The 19,704-nt window shown below is 44.5% G+C and overlaps 1 protein-coding gene across 1 annotated transcript in view; it reads left to right on the forward strand.

The window, feature by feature from the left end:
- The window catches only part of LOC144607402 (receptor-type tyrosine-protein phosphatase delta-like), a 391,326-nt gene that overhangs the window by 197,375 nt on the left and 174,247 nt on the right, over positions 1-19,704 (forward strand). Inside the window, exon 5 of the mRNA XM_078424233.1 lies at positions 14,398-14,583. Coding sequence (XP_078280359.1) covers positions 14,398-14,583 — 186 coding nt within the window. The remainder of the gene's footprint in view (positions 1-14,397; positions 14,584-19,704) is intronic.

The following is a 19,704-nucleotide window of genomic DNA, read 5'->3' on the forward strand; positions in this document are numbered from 1 at the left end:
CAGAGAAAGCAAAGAAGAACAGTTCATTAAATATGATCAATTGGCCTGATACAGACAGAGTGGATCTCTAGTGCAAAAATTCAATCAGTAACATCCAAATCTTAAAGATCACGAAGCAGCAACTCTTCAAGAAATAGTTATAAAATGTCAACTATCAACTTATCCAAGAAGTTGAACAAAAATAATTGTTTGCAAACATTTTATATACGAAGAAATCACAGAGAGTTGTGAACACTGCCCAGTCTAGCACACAGAATCTGCTTACTAAAATGGCGCTGAAATTTACCTGTGACCGACTACGGTTTTTAGAGTCGAGTGGTCTATCTTGTTCCTCTAGTATCTTTGGGCAGCATCTCTGGAGAGAAGGATTGGGTAACGTTTCGAGTCGAGATACGATGTGAAACATCACCCATTCCTTCTCTTCAGTGATGCTGCCTGTCCCGCTGAGTTGTTCCAGCATTTTGTGTCTATCTTCGTTGTAAACCAGCATCTGCAGCTCCTTCCTAAACAAGATCATCTAAATCTACCCATGTGAGGATACAGTGGGTGTAAAGTGTCAGAGGCTAAGCTACTGGACTAGTAGCCAGAGGCTTGTACTGTACACCCAAAGACATGTCTGAATGCAAGCACAGGAGCTGAGTCGTTTCCATTGACAAAATAACTCATTTAATTAATTTGTAATTGGAAATTAGTAGAAATAACAAAACGACTGAAGTGTTGTGGAAGCCCTTCAGGTGCCCTAGCAAGTGATTCAGTTCAGGAGACAATTACACAGGAACAACGAATGCTGGTCCTACTACAACCTGTGAATAAATAAATAAAGACTGGCCCATGGACCTTCGGTAGGATGCCAAGGGAAATTCTCCAGACTGCTGGCATGGCAGTAAACCATGCTAGGATGCATTGGCTTTGACCCAACCAACTGCACTGCGACATGGGCTCTCTCTGCTACATTTCTTCCGTTGTGGATCTGGATGCCATCCAGAGATGGGAATTGCATGCGATGCCAATTTTACCACCGTGCCATCTGCCTCTGTGATACAAGAACAGGAGTGCCATACCTTTTTGCGGCTTGATTCCTTGGTGCTGAGACTTATGGTGGCCTGAACCAGGAAGTGAGGCCAAATGCTTGGGACAAGGTCACAAGCTCACAAGTTACAGGAGTAGAATTAGGCCATCGAGTCTACTCCGCCACTCAATCATGGCTGATCTCTGCCTCCTAATCCCATTTTCCTGCTTGCTCCCTATAACCCTTGATGCCCGTTCTAATCAAGAATTTGTCTATCTCTGCCTTAAAATATATCCACTGACTTGGCTTCCACAGCCCTCTGCGGCAATGATTTCCACAGATTAACTACCCTCGGACTAAAGAAGTTCTTCCTCACCTCCTTTCTAAAAGAACCCCCTTTAATTCTGAGGTATTATTATTATTTTGTGTAAGACACAACTGTTTTAGTGCCACGTCGTTGGCCTCTCAAGATCCTTTACAGTGCATGTATCATGCAGCATGTCACAGCTCAAGAGATGTTCCATTGTCTGGAGGCCCCGTCCACACTCGCAGTCTGCCGCATCTTCAGTATATCCCCACTTCAGCATGTTCGATTTGCTCCTCCCCATGCCTGTCCGCAGTCTGATGTCAGGTGCTTTATAAAGCCTTTGACGTTGCTGCTCATTGTGGGGGCTGAGAGAGTGAGCTCAGCTCAGGGTTGCTTGGGTCTTTGAACCTGTGATGGCTCCTCATGGCCAATTTTAATGTCCTCATCATTATCTACAACAGGTAATAATCCCCTCCTCAACTCCTCTAGTTCTTTAACTCCCTCATCTTCTGCACAGTGCCCACAGCTCCATCTCTAACGGTTTCCTGGCTGGTAGAGTAGTTGGCTACTGGAAGTTGTCCCATGTATCAATGGTGGCAGGAGAATGAGGGGTTGATTGGAATATGAGAGAGAATGGGTCACAAAGAAATAATTAGGAGAATGGGAATGATCTGAGAGATTACATGGACTCAATTAGCCAAATGACCTTCTGCTGTATTTTAAGGAAATAAGAGAAATATATGAGAAACTAATATGATTTATCCTTATACGCCAAAATGGTTCTGCCTCTGGAAGCCTTTGAAATGCGTTGCTATGTAAAGGCATTCTGGTGGCCTATGGATCAGATACAGGCAGAGGAAATTAGTTTAACCACATTATCAGCATGGATATTGTGGGCCAAAGTCCTAGTCCTGTGCCGTACAATTCTATGTTCATCTGATAAAAGTTCAAATATTTGTTCTTGGAAAAGCTGTAAATCAGGTATTGGAAAGGAGGGAGGAACTCAGGAAAATGACAGCTACTAGTCAACCATAAGTGATCCTGATCAGATTGCAGGATCTGTGAGCTGACTGGTCCCAGAGCCTGATGGCGTTGACCCAGTCGTCAGGACAACGAACCTTTAAGGCCAAATTAAGACACTACATTTCTTAAGGATATAAGTTGGCGCTGGAAGCTATGAAATATAGAGGGATCTGGATGAGCATGTACGGCAATGATTATGAAGGCTAACAAAATGTCACGGCTTAATGCGAAGGAAATTGAACAAAAAGTCAGGGTTTATGCAAGATTTATATCGGGCAGTGGAGAGGTGACACCTGAAATACTGTGTATTTCGATATATACTATGTGTATATATACATATATATATATATATATATATTTATATATGTGTGTGTGTGTGTGTGTGTGTGTGTGTATATATATATATTCTATATATACTATGTATACATACTGTGACATTTCGGGTTGAGACCCTTCTTCGGTCTGAAGAAAGGTCTCGACCCGAAACATCAACCGTTCCTTCTCTCCAGAGATGCGACCTGTCCCGCTGAGTTACTCCAGCATTTTGTATCTATCTTCGATTTAAACCAACATCGGCAGTTCCTTCCTACCTATATTTAGGTAAGTATTTGGCATCACACACACACACACACACACACATATATATATATATATATATGTGTGTGTGTGTGTGTGTGCGTATGTGTATATGTGTATATACGTATAATTATGTTTGCCTGAACCAGGAGGTGAGGACAAATACTTGGGCAAGGCCAGGTGCTTTATTAAGCTGTTGATGTTGCTGCATTAGGCCCTTTGGCCCACCCATAGTTTGTATTTTCCCCATGTGATAGTGTGGGCTTTCTCCAGGTGCTCCGGTTTCTTCCCACATTCCAAAGACATGCAGGTTTGTAGGTTAATTGACTGTCCCTAGTGTATAAAACAGGATTAATGTATGGGTGATTATGGTCAGTGCGGAATCGGTGGGCCAAACGGCCTGTTTCCAAGCTGTATCTCTACATACTTTGAACTAATATCCTCTTGTGGGAGAATCTAGAATAGTGGTTACTCCATAAAATTAGTTTTCTTCATCCATTTGAAGCTATTTTCTTGTCTCAAACAGTTGAGCTTTTGTAACTCTCTTCCATAAAGGGTGGTGGAAACAAAGACTTTGAATATTTTTCAGGTGATCTTAGATCAGTTCTTGATACTCAAGGGGAAGACAGGCAATCAGATCAGCCATGATCTTATCAAATGATGCAGCAAGCTATGGGGACCAAGTGGCCAAATCCTGTTGCTAACACTATTTTCATCTGGCGATATGCACCCTGGTCAAAGTATTGGGTCAAAATGTTTAGGCCTCGGCAGTCGGCGGTGGCGGCCTCAGTCTGAAGAAAGGTCTCGACCCGAAACGTCACGCATTCCTTCTCTCCCGAGATGCTGCCTGACCTGCTGAGTTACTCCAGCATTTTGTGAATAAATACTGGTCAAAGTATTTGCCAGTAAATTATTGTAAGAGTGGGAATGGAAAGCTCAAGAACACATTTGTGCACCTGAGACCTATTTTATTTATAACTATAAAGAATGCTACTTGGATCATTGAGAATGGAATGAAATATGCCGCAATAACTGCTACATATGTGCAAAGGAAATGCCCAGGGATAAGATGTGAATTTGGTGCCTGCTACACATTGCTGTAAATACATGGTCAATGAGAACCAGCGGTTAATGTCGAATGCTTGTGAGGTTGACGGCAAGCTGAGATTCCTCAAATTAGTAATGTAATAGTTAGGTGGGTGAGATGAAGTGTGTCGGAGCGGAAAACAACGACAGGCTCGAGAGCTGTCACTGATCTGGGTAGTGCGTGACGGCACCCTACTAAATAGAAACTTAACAGCAAGAGCACAAGAAGGTCTCCAAAACAAGAGAGAGAAAGGTCATGGAAGACTTCAGACAGAAGGGAAGTGTGGTGGTGAGATGGAGTTCCATGGATGCAAGTCAACTTCCATTCCCTTCCCTTTGTCTTTCGTTCTTCACATCAGAGCTCAGATCATTATTTGTTTGCCCACCTACAAGGAGCATTCTAACTGAGCCGCTGTTGCCATTACCCACCCTGCCCACTCTTTCCAGCAGGGCTTACCATCTCCAACCATCCCTGTAGAGGAGGCGTGGTTCATAAGTTCATAAGTTGTAGTAGCAGAATTAGTCCATTCAGCCGATCAAGTCTACTTCTCCATTCGATCTATTTTTTCCTCTCAACCCCATTCTCCTGCCTTCTCCCCATAACCCCCGACACCCGTACTAATCAAGAATCTATCTATCTCCAGCTTAAAAATATCCATTGACTTGGCCTCTACAGTCCTCTATGGCAATGAATTCCACAGATTCACCGCCCTCTGACTAAAGAAATTCCTCCTCATCTCGTTTCTAAAGGTCTGTCCTTTTATTCTGAGGCTATGGCCTCTGGTCGAAGACTCTCCCACTAGTGGAAACATCCTCTACCAGGCCTTTCACAATTCTGTAAGTTTCAATGATGTACCACCTCATCCTTCTAAACTCTAGCGAGTACAGGCCCAGTGCCTTCACCACTCAGTAGATGGACAGATGAACTCTGGTCCCTGCAGAAATGTTTCATCAGATCAGCTGCTTTTCTTGTATGTGTGACTGGCAACACCATCAGATATCATCAAGCCTTGGGCTTCCAGTGAGGCAAAGCATCGGTGCTAGGGTTGCCAACTATCTCACTCCCAAATAAGGGACAAGGTGACGTCACTGCCCCACGCCACACATGACCTCATCCAGCCAGCAGCCATGTGCTTCCGCTCCATCAATGGCGGCCGCCCGGGCCGGGAGCGGGTTACTACGCAACCTCCGTTAGGCGGCACCCGGGCCTCCTGACCTACACTGTCCGGGCCTACAGTGTCCAGGCCTACAGTGTCCGGGCCGACAGCGTCCGGGCCTTCAGCGCCTAATACGGGACAAGGTGTATCCCGTACGGGACAAACCAATTGAGCCCAAAATACGGGATGTCCTGCCTAATATGGGACAGTTGGCAACCCTAATCGGTGCCTTCTTGCTTCTGAGTCTCAGAATCTGGCCACACTGTTGTGTAGATCTGAAATGACCAAGTGTTTGGTTAATACAACTGGTTGGGCAGAGAGAACCTTTGCATCAGTTTTTCTGCTGCCAAGTCAATGAATGAAGCAATAATGTGAATGAACAAAGAAGTGCAACCTTTACCTGCATCTCTTTGTGAAATTACTGTCTGCATCTCTCTATTTTAGGCCTGCTTGTACAAAAGACCATTTGTCCTCTTGCTTTGACAGTACCGCTTTCACAGGTCAAACAGCAATCATTCATCATCCCTTCGTCCTCTGCTCCCCTCTCTGAAGGTGATGAATTAGGCTTGTTTTTTGTGGGCTGTGAACTGTTGTGTGGAGAGAGAGCAGCCAGCAGCAGGTCCTGTGCTGGAATTGGGGCCAAGAAACTAATTAAAGTGCGGGCAACAGCCTAGGGCGCCTTTCAGCAGTGTTGGCCCACTATCCCTGGAGGCGGCCAGATGGAAACAAGTACCTGGACTGTTAGTAGACCGGGTAAACGCTGAGATGCTTCTTGGTAATTGATAGAAATCCATCAAGGATTGGTTGCTAAATCCTTGCCAACTATTATAAGGGCGGCATGATGGCGCACCAGTAGAGTTGCTGCCTTACAGCGCCAGACACCCGGGTTCGATCCTGACTACGCGAGTGCTGTCTGTATGGAGTTTGTATGCTCTCTCCGTGGCCATGTGGATTTTCTCCAGATGCTGCGGTTTGATCCCAAAGTTATGTACAAGGTGGTAGATTAATTGGTTTCAGTATAAAATTGTAAATTGTCCTTCATGTGTAGGATAGTGCTGGTGTACGAAGATCGCGACCAAGGATCAGGGATCACCCCGTAGACCAACACTATCCTACACACTTGAGACAACTTAGAGTTTTTGCCGAAGCCAATTAACATACAAACCTGTGCGTCTTTGGAGTGTGGGAGGAAACTGGAGCACCCGGAGAAAACCCACACGGTCCCAGGGAGAACGTACAGACAGCACCCTTAGTCAGGATTGAACCTGACTAAGGTGGCGCAGAGGTAGAGTTGCTGCCTTACAGCGAATGCAGCGCCGGAGACTCAGGTTCGATCCTGACTATGGGTGCTGTACTGTACGGAGTTTGTACGTTGTCCCCATGACCTGCGTGGGTTTTCTCCGAGATCTTCGGTTTCCTCCCACACTCCAAAGACGTACAGGTTGGTAGGTTAATTGGCTGGGCAAATGTGAAAAAGAATTGTCCCTAGTGGGTGTAGGATAGAGTTAATCTGCGGGGATCGCTGGGCGGCGCGGACCCGGTGGGCCGAAGGGCCTGTTTCTGCGCTGTATCTCTAAATCTAAAAAAAAAACATGTCTCTGGCGCTGTAAGGCAGCAGCTCTACCGCTTGCTGCATCACTGTGCTGCCCCAGTGGTTGATAGAAGAAAAATGTAACATTCTGAGACAAAGAATTAGGCTGATTCGAGAAAACATAGTTCTTTGATAATTGTACAAATGTAGGGACTTGTGATAGGCAGGGATAATTGCAAGCTTGTACAAGGAACATTATCAGGTTCCGTGGCGAACACAGTATTTCCTCAGAGATTAATTTGCTGGTTAACTGAGTATAAGAAAATAACTGCAGATGCTGGTACAAATCGAAGGTATTTATTCACAAAATGCTGGAGTAACTCAGTAGGTCAGGCGGTATCACAGGAGAGAAGGGATGGGTGATGTTTCGGGTCGAGACCCTTCTTCAGACTGAAGAATGCCACCATGCCAGAAGTATCTTGGGAGAGTATAGATGTTTTGGCAATGCTGTGTGATTAAGCTGAAGAGGATATCTCCTGTGTTAACTGCAGAATGCATGTGATTACCTCCAGACATTGGTTGAAGGTTGCGGTAAATTGAAGCATGGTTGCAGAATGCTCTGATGGAACATGTTTTGTTGGGCTAAGATGTTCATCCATCCTCTTTTGGTGTGACTGCAGTAAAACAAGGTTCACTGGTTCAGAGAAACCCAAATAGTTTATTCACAAAATGCTGGAGTAACTCAACAGGTCAGGCAGCATCTCAGGAGAGAAGGAATGGGCGATGTTTCGGGTCGAGACCCTTCTTCAGACTGATGTCAGGAGGGCGGGACAAGAGAAGGATATAGGTGGAGACGGGAAGATAGAGGGAGATCTGGGAAGGGGGAGGGGAAGAGAGGGACAGAGGAACTATCTAAAGTTGGAGAAGTCGATGTTCATACCACTGGGCTGCAAGCTGCCCAGGCGAAATATGAGGTACTGTTCCTCCAATTTCCGGTGGGCCTCACTATGGCACTGGAGGAGGCCCCTGAGGATATCCCCTGAGAACCCAAATAGTTTGAACCATTAGTCAGAACTGGTGAGTGATGAATGCAAGTTCACTCGAATCTTATTTCGAAGATAAGCATTTTGAGCTTTTCTTTTAATTTTGTTAGTGTTGTGGGCATCAGAGATGAGGCCAGGATTTACTGTTTGTCCCTAACTGCCCTTGACAAGGTGGTGATGAGCACTCGCCTTGATTCCTTGCTCTCCTTCTCGTGAATGTAGGCACAGTGCTGTTGCATAGTGAGTTAGTGGGTTAGTAAGGGTGTCAGCGGCTATGGGGAGAAGACAGGAGAGTGGGGTTGAGAGAGAAAGATAGTTCAAGCAGGATTGAATGGCGAAGCAGACTTGATGGGCAGGATGACCTAATTCTGCTCCAAGAGCTTATGAACATGAGTTCCAGGAAGGAGAACCAGTGATATATTTCCAACCTGTTGCTCATTTTTCTTAGTGGAGAGATTGGTAGGGGTTGCTGAAGTTTAGTTTAGAGATACAGCGCGGAAACAGGCCCTTCGGCCCACCGGGTCTGCACATTAACACCATCCTACTCACACTAGGGACAATTTCTACATTTACCAAGCCAATTAACCTACATACCTATATGTCTTTGGAGTGTGGGAGGAAACCCACGCAGGTCAGGGGGAGAACGTACAAACTCCGTACACACAGCACGCATAGTCGGGATCAAACCCGGGTCTCTGGCACTGCGCTCGCTGTAAGGCAGCAACTCTACCATTGCGCCACCATGCCGCAAGTATCTTGGGAGAGTAAACGCAGGGCATTTTGTAAATAGAACACACTGCAACCACCGTGCACCAGCAGTGAAAGAATGAATCTTAGGTTGACGGATAGGTGCGAATCAAGAGCACTACTCCAACATGGGTAGTGCTGAGCATTTTCAATGTTGTTGTTGGAGTTGGTAGCCTTTTGACGTAGCACCAATGTTTTCTCATACAAAAGAGTGCAAGGCAATGGAGGGAAAACAAGAGAGGACATCCTCTTGAATTATACTTCTGCTTCCTCAGGCACCTGAGAAAGTATTTTATTTATATTGAAGACAGACACAAAATGATGGAGTAACTCAGAGGGTCAGACTGTATCTCTGGAGAAAAGGGATGGGTTATTGCTCACATTCCAAAGAGCCAGCTGAAAAATCTTATTACTTTTCCCTCCCACTCCCTTCCTTTATAATGACTTTTCTCTGATATTTAAAAAATACTGTTGGCATTCAGCAGGTTAATATTTACCATTGATCTCTGCCCACAAGTTAGTGTCTCGTTGAAATATTGAGTGATATTTGCTGATACCAAACAAAGGCATTTTCTTTCATTTGCTCATTTATTATCCTCCTTGACCTATTTTTTGTTTTTTTCCCTAATTCTTCCAATCAGTTTCACCCTGCCTTTCTTTCTCTGCCTCTCTCTAGGTTTCCTCTTCGGAATATGCTGACAAAGATTCCCTCTCTCTCTATCCCTCCCCCACCCAAGTCGCACCATCTTCTCGTTTTCACCCAATCTCCAGCTAACAATGGCCTGTTCCTTTTATCATCGTTACTTTTTTGCATACCTTTCATTCATTGTTCTTTATTTCTCTACATCATCGTCTCTATCTCTCGTTTCCCTTTTCTCTAACTAGTCTGAAAAAGGGTCTGGACCCAAAACGTCACCCATTCCATCTCTCCAGAGATGCTGCCTGTCCCGCTGAGTTACTCCAGCTTTTTGTGTCTATCTTTGGTTTAAACCAGCATCCTACACAAAGATTCTATGGTGAAGGGTAAGAGGGAATAGGGAAGGGAGGCACAGTGGCACAGCTGGTAGAGCTGTTGCCTCCCAGCGCCTGTGACCCGGGTTTGATTTTGACCTCGGGTCCTCTCTGGGAGGTTTGCTCATTCTCACTGTGAGTTTCCTGCAGGTGCTCCAGTTTCCTCCCACATTCCAAAGACATGCGGGTTTGTAGGTTAATTGGCCTCTGTAAATTATCCCCAGTGTGTTAGGAATGGGTGCGAAAGTGGGATAACGTAGAACTAGTGTGAATGGGTGATCAATGGTCAGGGTGGACTCGGTGGGCCGAAGGGCCTGTTTTCCAAGCAGTATCTCTAAACTAAGCTATCACAGTGACAGAAACAAGGATACAGGAATCACAATGCCCTTTCCATCCCTCCATCTGTCTTTCTTCTCTCTCATTCCCTCTTTCTGCCTTGGTGTGGTGTGTTCTCAGCGTGTGAGTAATTTTCCTCTCATCCTCTTGCTCACTCCATTGATCTCTCTACTTTTTATTTATTTTCCAATCCTTCTGCTTATTCCCAATTCTTTCTTGACATTTATTTGTTGTCCTCTCTGCTCGATGCCTTCTTCCTCTATTTACAGTGCCCTCCATAATGTTTGGGACAAAGACCCACCCATCATTTATTTATTTATTTGCCTCTGTACTCCATTAATCTGAGAATAGAAAAAATCACATGTGGCTAAAGTGCACATTGTCAGACTTTAATAAAGGTCATTTTTATACATTTTGGTTTCACCATGTGGAAATTATAGCAGTGTTTATACAGTACATAGTCCCCCCATTTCAGGGCACCATAATGTTTGGGACACAGCAATGTCATGTAAATGAAAGTAGTCATGTTTAGTATTTTGTTGCATGTCCTTTGCATGCAATGACTGCTTGAAGTCTGCGATTCATGGACATCACCAGTTGCTGGGTGTCTTCTCTGGTGATGCTCTGCCAGGCCTGTATTGCAGCCATCTTTAGCTTATGCTTGTTTTGGGGGCTAGTCCCCTTCAGTTTTCACTTCAGCATATAAAAGGCATGCTCAATTGGGTTCAGATCGGGTGATTGACTTGACCACTCAATAATTTACCATTTTTTAGCTTTGAAAGACTCCTTTGTTGCTTTAGCAGTATGTTTGGGATCATTGTCTTGCTGCAGAATGAACTGCCGGCCAATGAGTTTTGAGTCTGAATGGTGTCAAGTTCGGAGAAGGGGACGTACAACGAGATCTGGGTGTCTTAGTGCATCAGTCACTGAAAGGAAGCTTGCAGTTACAGCAGTCAGTGAAGAACGCCAATGGAATGTTGGCCTTCATAACAAGAGGAGTTGAGTATAGGAGCAAAGAGGTCCTTCTGCAGTTGTACAGGGCCCTAGTGAGACCGCACCTGGAGTACTGTGTGCAGTTTTGGTCTCCAAATTTGAGGAAGGATATTCTTGCAATTGAGGGCATGCAGTGTAGGTTTACTAGGTTAATTCCCGGAATGGCGGGACTGTCATATGTTGAAAGACTGGAGCGACTAGGCTTGTATACACTGGAATTTAGAAGGATGAGAGGGGATCTTATCGAAACATATGATTATTAAGGGGTTGGACACTGTAGAGGCAGGAAACATGTTCCCAATGTTGGGGGAGTCCAGAACCAGGGACCTCAGTTTAAGAATAAAGGGTAGGCCATTTAGAACAGTGAGGAGGAAAATCTTTTTCAGTCAGAGTTGTAAATCTGTGGAATTCTTTGCCTCAGAAGGCAGTCGAGGCCAATTCTCTGAATGCATTCAAGAGAGAGCTAGATAGAGCTCTTAAGGATAGCGGAGTCAGGGGGTATGGGGAGAGGGCAGGAACGGGGTACTGATTGAGAATGATCAGCCATGATCACATTGAATGGTGGTGCTGGCTCGAAGGGCCGAATGTCCTACTCCTGTACCTATTGTCTATTGTCTATTGAGTCATTTGTTTGAACTTGAGCAGATAGGATGTGTCAAAACACTTCAGGATTCATTATGCTACTACCATTAGCAGTTATATCATCAATGATGATAAGTGAGCCAGTACCTTCAGCAGCCATTCATGCCCAGGCCATAACACCCCCACCACCGTGTTTCACAGATGAGATGGTATGCTTTGGATCTTGGGCAGTTCCTTCTCTCCTCCATAATTTGCTCTTGCCATCACTCTGATATAAGTTAATCTTCGTCTCATCTGTCCACAAGCCCTTTTTCCAGAACTGTGGTTGTTCTTTTAAGTACTTTCGGCAAACTGTAACCTGGCCATCCTATTTTTGCTGATAACCATTGGTTTGCATCTTGCAGTGTAGCCTCTGTATTTCAGTTCATGAAGTCTTCTGCGGACAGTGGTCATTGACAAATCCACACCTGACTCCTAAAGAATGTTTCGGATCTGTCGGACAGGTGTTTGGGGATTTTTCTTTATCATAGAGAGAATTCTTCTGTCATCAGCTGTGGAGGTCTTCCTTGACCTGCCAGTCCCTTTGCGATTAGTAAGCTCACCAGTGCTCTCTTTCTTCTTAATGATGTTCCAAACAGTTGATTTTGGTAAGCCGAAGGTTTGACTGATGTCTCTAACAGTTTTATTCTTGGTTCTCAGTCTCGTAACGGCTTATTTGACTTTCATTGGCACAACTTTAGTCCTAATGTTGATAAACAGCAATAAAAGGTGATGGAAAGACTGGAGGAAAGACTGGTTGCTGAGAGCTCTCTTAGACCTGCATTAAAGAGGCAATTAAACACACCTGAGCAATTACAAACACCTGTGAAGCCATGTGTCCCAAACATTATGGTGCCCTGAAATGGGGGGACTATGTATAAGCACTGCTGTAATTTCTACATGGTGAAACCAAAATGTATGAAAATACCCTTTATTAAAATCTGACAATATGTTTTTTTTCTATTACAAATCTCAAATTGTGGAGTACAGAGGCAAATAAATAAATGCTGGGTCTTTATCCCAAACATTATGGAGGGCACTATATTTACATCCACCTCTGCCCATGTATCTCTCTCTCTATCTCTCTCTCCATCTCTCTCTCCCTCTCTCTCTCTCCTCTCTCTCCCTCTCTCTCTCCCTCTCTCTCTCCCTCTCTCTCTCCCTCTCTCTCTCCCTCTCTCTCCCTCTCTCTCTCCCTCTCTCTCTCCCTCTCTCTCCCTCTCTCTCTCCCTCCCTCTCTCTCTCCCTCTCTCTCTCCCTCTCTCTCTCCCTCTCTCTCTCCCTCTCTCTCTCCCTCTCTCTCCCTCTCTCTCCCTCCCTCTCTCCCTCCCTCTCTCCCTCTCTCTCTCCCTCTCTCTCTCCCTCTCTCTCCCTCTCTCTCTCCCTCTCTCTCTCCCACTCTCTCTCCCTCTCTCTCTCCCTCTCTCCCTCTCTCTCTCCCTCTCTCTCTCCCTCTCCCCTTTCCAGTGTTCCATTCGTTATTTGCATCTATTTATTTCCTGACTAATTTAACAGAAAAAGGATCATTTTCTTTGCAAGCAGATTTTTCGCTCTGTGAACAGCCCGATCGATTAAATTTGTCAATTTGCAGCTGCTTCTCGGAGCAGTCGAACTGCGTGCCACTCCTAGTTTCATCTTGAACGTTCTCAGATCAAGTATTTGCATATTCTCCTGCAGATACTAATTTCTGCAATGTGACAGAGGGGAAGATTATAATGTTAAGTAGGTTTTGGAGAGAGGAATGTGTGTCATAGCGAGCTGCTTTAATTGATGGCGTGTCAAGTGGACCTTTGAAAATTTATCTTCTCAAGCTTTATTCACAGCATATGGAACAGTTCAGCACAGGAACGGGCCCGTCGGCCCATGGTATCCATGCCAACTTTCTTTTATATAGGCTAAAACAAATATATGAAATGGACATGTTGGATCTGAACCAAGGCCATTTTGCAACAGCACAGCAACATACTCGTTGAGAAGAGGTAGCTGAGCTGAAGCTGTCTCTTTGTCACATGGAAAGTGATAGAGAGTAAAACTGATGTATACAGGTATACTGGTTCTACTAGATAGAAGATCTATCGGAATGGCACTGCTACTAGAGCTGCTGCTTCATAGCTGCTGGGACCTGGGTGCAATGCTGACCTCTGGTACTGACTGTGTGGAGTTAGCACGTTGTCTGTTTTACTCTGTGGGGATTCCTGGAGGTGCTGTCAGAGCAGCAGAAATGAGTGACTGTGCTATGTTTAAAATGGTGCACACTGCACGCTTCAGTAATGGGTGGAGTACTGGTCATGAAGCCGGCTTTGTCCTGGATGACGTTGAGTTTCCTACATGTTGTTGGGTCTGTGTTGTTCTGGCCCCAGTCCGATCCCAGTAAGAAGTCTGGAATACTTTTGTAATTTTGTCGGTGCCCTCTACGTGGCGATTCTTTGCATACTTGTGTATTGTACACAAATCAAAGAATTTCACTGCATTTAGTTTAATTTTAGTTTAGACAAACAGCACGAAAACAGGCCCTTCTGCCCACCGAGTCCATGGCCCCCAGCGATCACCCCTTACACTAGCACTGTCCTACACACTGGTGACAATTTACAATTTTACTAAGCTAATTAACCTACAAACCTGTACATCTTTGGAGTGTGGGAGGAAACCGGAGCACCCGGTCACAGGGAGAATGTATAAACTCTGTTCAGACAGCACCCGTGGTCAGGATCGAACCCGGGTCTCTGGCGCTGCAAGACAGTAACTCTACCGCTGCGCCACCATGCCGCATTTTGTGAATAAAGTTCAGACGATGGACGCAAAAAGCTGGAGTAATTCAGCAGGTCAGGCACCGTCTCTGGAGAAAAGGATTATGTGACGTTTCGGGTCGAGACCCTTCTTCGGACAATTTTGTTTTTCACTGTGCAGTGGTTGAGCGGACGCGAGCTCCTCTAACTCTCTTCCCTTCTTGCCTGCAGAGGACCAGTTGCCCCCGGGCTTCCCCAACATCGACATGGGCCCGCAGCTGAAGGTGGTGGAGCGCACCCGGACGGCTACCATGCTGTGTGCCGCCAGTGGCAACCCCGACCCCGAGATCACCTGGTTCAAAGACTTCCTGCCCGTCGACCCCAGCTCCAGCTCACGCATCAAACAGTTGCGGTCAGGTAGGGAGCTGGAATGAACGAGATATTACTGACCGATGCAAAGCTGATGAATCTGATTCTTTAAAAGAAAGTGTGGAACCAGAAGGTCTTTGTGTAGCTGTTACTGCCGTTGATGTTTGTGACGTCCTCATAGCTTGTCATTCTGTCTGTTTATCCTGTGCATAGAGCTTTCTTTGATTCATGCTGCTCACTGCTGTGACTTTAGCTCCAGTTCTTTTTGTTATTTTCTTTAAAGTGGCTCTTTCTCCCTGGGCCGACTGTAACTTCATTTATTTGTTGTTTTTTTTAAAATATTTGTTTGATTTTCTTCCTGGTTTTCTTATCTCTCTTTTAAATATATTTTTTTCCATTTTGGGATTCCATTCTGTGACCAATGTGTCAAATTGAAACAAATCGTTGCGATTGGGAAACTCACCAAGGTATTTTGCTGTCCCTTGCTGGGTGTGATATATACAGGTGAGCAGACAGCACTGGAACCATTGGCAAAGTGAACAAGCGCATCAAGTACTTTGCTGTAAATGGTGCCAAAATAAAACTTGGCCCTATGAATTCTTTAACTTTAAGCCTAAAAATAAAATATATTTTAAAAAAGGAACTAACATAATATTGTTTAATCTAACTTCACATCCTGCAGTGAGCTGCACTTAATCCTTAAAATGATTGACCTCTTAAAACGGATCAGGGACCTCTGTTGCCATGGTTTTGAACTTTGAATTTTAGCAATAACCTTGCTATTTTGCGAATGCATGTTGCTCTCTGTAATATCAAAATCAAATAATATACTAACAGTCATTTAAATAAGATGACAATGAATTAACTGATTTTACTAACATGTTTGAATCTAAGTAACATTTTAAAGTCTTTTTAATGTTACATAACAATGACTATATAGCTGAATAATGTCTTCTATAATGTTTTCTTTCTTTCTGTTCCTTAATCTTAAAGAATCCTTTGGTAAGTATTGGCCTTCGAAGCCTAATTCACAAAACCCTCTCCAGACTAATGTCACAAATAGCTTAAAATGCATGCTTGCATTTTACTAACTGTTAGTAAAACCTGCTGGTCCTACCCCAACCAACCTACACAAGATTGTTGTTATTTTAAATCCCATCAGACAATCCCTGCCTATGACCTAGCAAAAGATTTTACCCAGAACCCTGAGGAAGACTTCATGCTGTACCCTTTTGAACAATAGCATCCATTCTTGTTCCCTGGAGTTCCACATCTAACCCATTACAGATTCTTCTCCTAAATATGCTCATGTCTTGGCTTAGGATCAACCATGCTCAGTTTTAATAAGTGCTACAAATTGCTTTATTCACCGAGGGACTGCAAAATGTTACTCGAGCTTAAATTTAAACAGGGCACTAAATTGTTTTCCTAAAGTAAGCAAGCTCTCTCCAGCACTGAAAAGCAAATGTAAATTGAGTCAGAATGAGTCCAGGAGCGAGCTCGGTTTGGTAAGTGACACCGTTTTCTGTGGGAGCTGAACGGTTGCTATCATACAATTGAACTGTTACTGTCGGTACAGCTTCAATGGATGGGGTTGGAAGGGTCGGGAGTGACTACAGATTCACATTTGGGATGGGGTGCTACAGATAGAACTGTACAGTTGGCATGGCACCACTGGCACTCTGATGTTAGGGCGATAGAGTTGGGTAAAATGGTTGTCCCCCAGTCCCCAAAGATATACAGTCACAAGCAGAAATAAAAAAAGTCCTGGAGATACTGAGCAGATCAGGTCAGTGTCCGTGGGGAGAGGAACACGGGTAATGTTTCAGGTCAATGGTCTTTCATCAGAATGCTCGCGAATGAAAGATCATCAACCTGACTCCACAGATGCTGTCTGGCCTGCTAAGTGTTACCAGCATTCTCTGTTTTTTATCTCAGATTTCCAGCAGCTTCATTTATTTTTCTTTGTCTTATACAGTTGCAGTCTAATAGGGCAATGCAGTCAGGTAGTACTACCCTGGCCTAAAATGAGGGCATGCAATTGGGATGTCATCGTTAGATGGTATCATGGGAGGACCATTCAGTTGGAAATGTACTGTCTTGTCTTAAATGTGAAGCAGGAAAGAATGGACCATTGTCATTGACGTGGTTTCATGTTGCAGAGATTCAGCTGGGGCTGTTTACTTGGGCCAGTGCAGTTCGGATGATATAATAGAGCTCTAATGATGGGTTAATATAATTGGGACAGTGCATTTGGTGTTCAGCTAGATGCGTACAGGTGGAGCAGTGCAGTTAAATCACTGCAGTTGGAACATACGATTGAGTGGTAGATTTGGTCTAATGGCTATGTGGCAAAAATGGAAAAAAACTTCCAGATGATGAAGTTGGAGCAGTATAGTTGGAAGGTGTAGATAGAGCAGTACGTTTGGACATAATGGGTGGTGGACTTGACTAGTACACTTGAAATGATACTGATGCAATGGTAGTGTTGGGTTGGAGCAATACATTTGAGTGACCCTGATGGCTGGAAAGGTACCATTTGGCAATGGAGTTGGAGCAATACTGTTGGAGTGGTGTCATTGGATTGGGAGGGACAATGTGAGCGGTTCTGTTAGGTGAAAATATTGGGTAGTAGAGTTGAAGTGGGATGTTAAAATGGTACATTTCGAGCAGCTCACTTAGCTGGGAATGTTACAGTTAGGATGGCTTTTGGGGCAGTACAGTGGAGTGGTACCATTTGTGTACTATCAATGCTGTAGTGCAGTAAGGACCCAACAGATGCAGAGCTATGGTTGTGGCAGTACAGTTGGTAGAATGTGGGCAGGTGGTATTATTGGAGTAACACAGTGGGGAGGATATGGTCACACAGCACAGTTGGAGAGATATGACGGAAATGATATAATCAGGCGATACTATTGGCGTGGTATATTTGGGATGGTGGTACTATGGCAGTGCTCCAGTTTGAGTGAAGCCTAGGGATCCTACCACTGGAACTGACAGAAAACCATCCTACCATTGGCTCTAATAACCCTGGACCATGGAAGGGAAAGTGGAATCAAATTCCCATTCCTGACCGTTATTGTTGACCGTCCAGGTACAAGGAAACAGAACAACGAGCTCTTTCCTCGTTCCCAGTTAGATCATCACATGGTCAGGCTTAATCGTGGTTCCCACATGCAAAATAATCTGCTGAAATTTAAGCCTATGGTTTGTGACTAGGAATATTTTAAGTGGTTTACCACAATTGTTAAAAATGATTGATTGGAGATTGTGAGCCTCGGGCTGCCGGCTAAGGTATCAGAAGCCATTCTGAACCTTTGTAATTAAGCCCTGCCATTAGGAGGAGAAGGAGTTGATTTGAAAGCGTGTGAAGTGCTGGGTAAATACTGGTGGATGAAGGGGTTCTAGACGAGAAACAGTACCTTCCTCAATAGACATCAGTCACAGGAATGATTCCTGGGAATTAAAGTTTCATTGAAGCTTCACTGCCCAAACTTCACAAGCTGCCACTTGATCTCACTATGAACTTTTCCCGTATGCTTTATTGCCTCTGAGGTATTTTTGAAGTGTCGTCTCTGTTGCAACATAATATGTTATAATACAGTGAGGTTGAGGTATTGTATATTCATCGGAAAGACACTGTCCATTAATCACTCATCAGCCAACACGATAAACATTTATATCGTGAATCTAATCACCAAGATTTTTATTGACTATGATAGATTAGAATCATTGCACACATCAAGCGCTGTACTGAATTTAAAAAAATCAGCCTTCCCAGAGGTCGGTAGGATACAACTATCTTTGCAGGAAGGGTCTGAAGGGAAATTCAAAACTGCTCTGAGAGGCCTATCGTGTGAACATCCCAAATTGCCGCTCCCATTTGAACTGATCTCTGATGTTGGGCTCCTTGTGGAGATTATTGATGGAGGGCCAACTTCTTGCAGCTCCCAATAGTTATTCTGGGAAGGCCTTTGCACGAAACCAATGCAATGTTAGACCTGGTTCAGGCTCAGTGGCTACATTCATTTCTTTGGAGAGGAATGGCTGTGGGTGACCCAGGTAAGTTTTAGGTGATTGATATTTGATTGCGTTAGCAAACAGTTAGCTTTAATCTATTTTTACGTTTCAACTGTTACTAGTCTTTTTAATTTAAAAAAAAATAAAAAAATTTAAGAGCCAACCTTTTTTTTACATTTTGATTTGTTAACAGCTTGAATCATTTTAATTGTTTTTCATTGTTTATTTCATTGGTTGCAAGTATGTCTCTCTGTCATTTATAAATGTCAGGGATATTGATAAATGCCCCAAGCTCCTCGATGGCTTTGATAGCCGATAAGCTTGGCTGTTTGGCTTAGCGGGTGGCAACACATTCCCGGCAGCAGGGAATGCCCTGTACGGTATGGACTAGGCCAAGTCTAAGCGAGGTCCGGAAATGTGCTGCAGGTAAGTGCGTGGTCGGAGCGCAGCCCCTGTGTGCAACTCTCTGCTCATTGAGAATGGCCAAACTAAACCGTCCCACTGCACGGATGCTGATGGTCTTGCATTCGGAAGGTGCCGTAATGGGATGGAGGAGATGCTTTAAGGGGATCTCCGGTATTAATCCACTGAACTGTAAATGGCCTTTGTGTAGGAAGGAACTGCAGATGCTGGTGTATACCGAAGATAGACACAAAATGCTGGAGTAACTCAGCTGGTCAGGCAACATCTCTGGAGAAAAAGAATAGAAAAAGAATTCTATGCAACAGAAAAATAACGCTGCTTCTGAAGAAGGGTTCTGACCTAAAACGTCACTTTTTTTTTCTCCAGAGTCGCTCTGTGACCTGCTGAGTTACGCCAGCATTTTGTGTCTTATCTTGTGAACGCTCTTAACAAATGACTGGAAACTCTTTGAGTCACAGTTCTCTCACCAGCGGTGCTATGACGTTATTCACAGCTCACCCAACTCCACCTACCATTTTGATTTGACTGGTACCCTGCAGAGAGATGAGTTGCTCTTGAGCACTTGGTCATCTGGTGCAAACACCGACAGGCACCTAACCCTGGTAAAGGACATCTACTCAGCCTTGCTGTACCGGGATCCTGGCATGACCCCCTGCTCCCCGCCAGTGCCCCCTCCAGCAGCAATGCACTTGCCACGAGAGGCAGCCTGTCCAGGACTAGTGTTGG

This window comes from Rhinoraja longicauda, chromosome 28 (assembly GCF_053455715.1).
Source record: "Rhinoraja longicauda isolate Sanriku21f chromosome 28, sRhiLon1.1, whole genome shotgun sequence".
In the NCBI taxonomy this organism is placed as follows: Eukaryota; Metazoa; Chordata; class Chondrichthyes; order Rajiformes; family Arhynchobatidae; genus Rhinoraja; species Rhinoraja longicauda.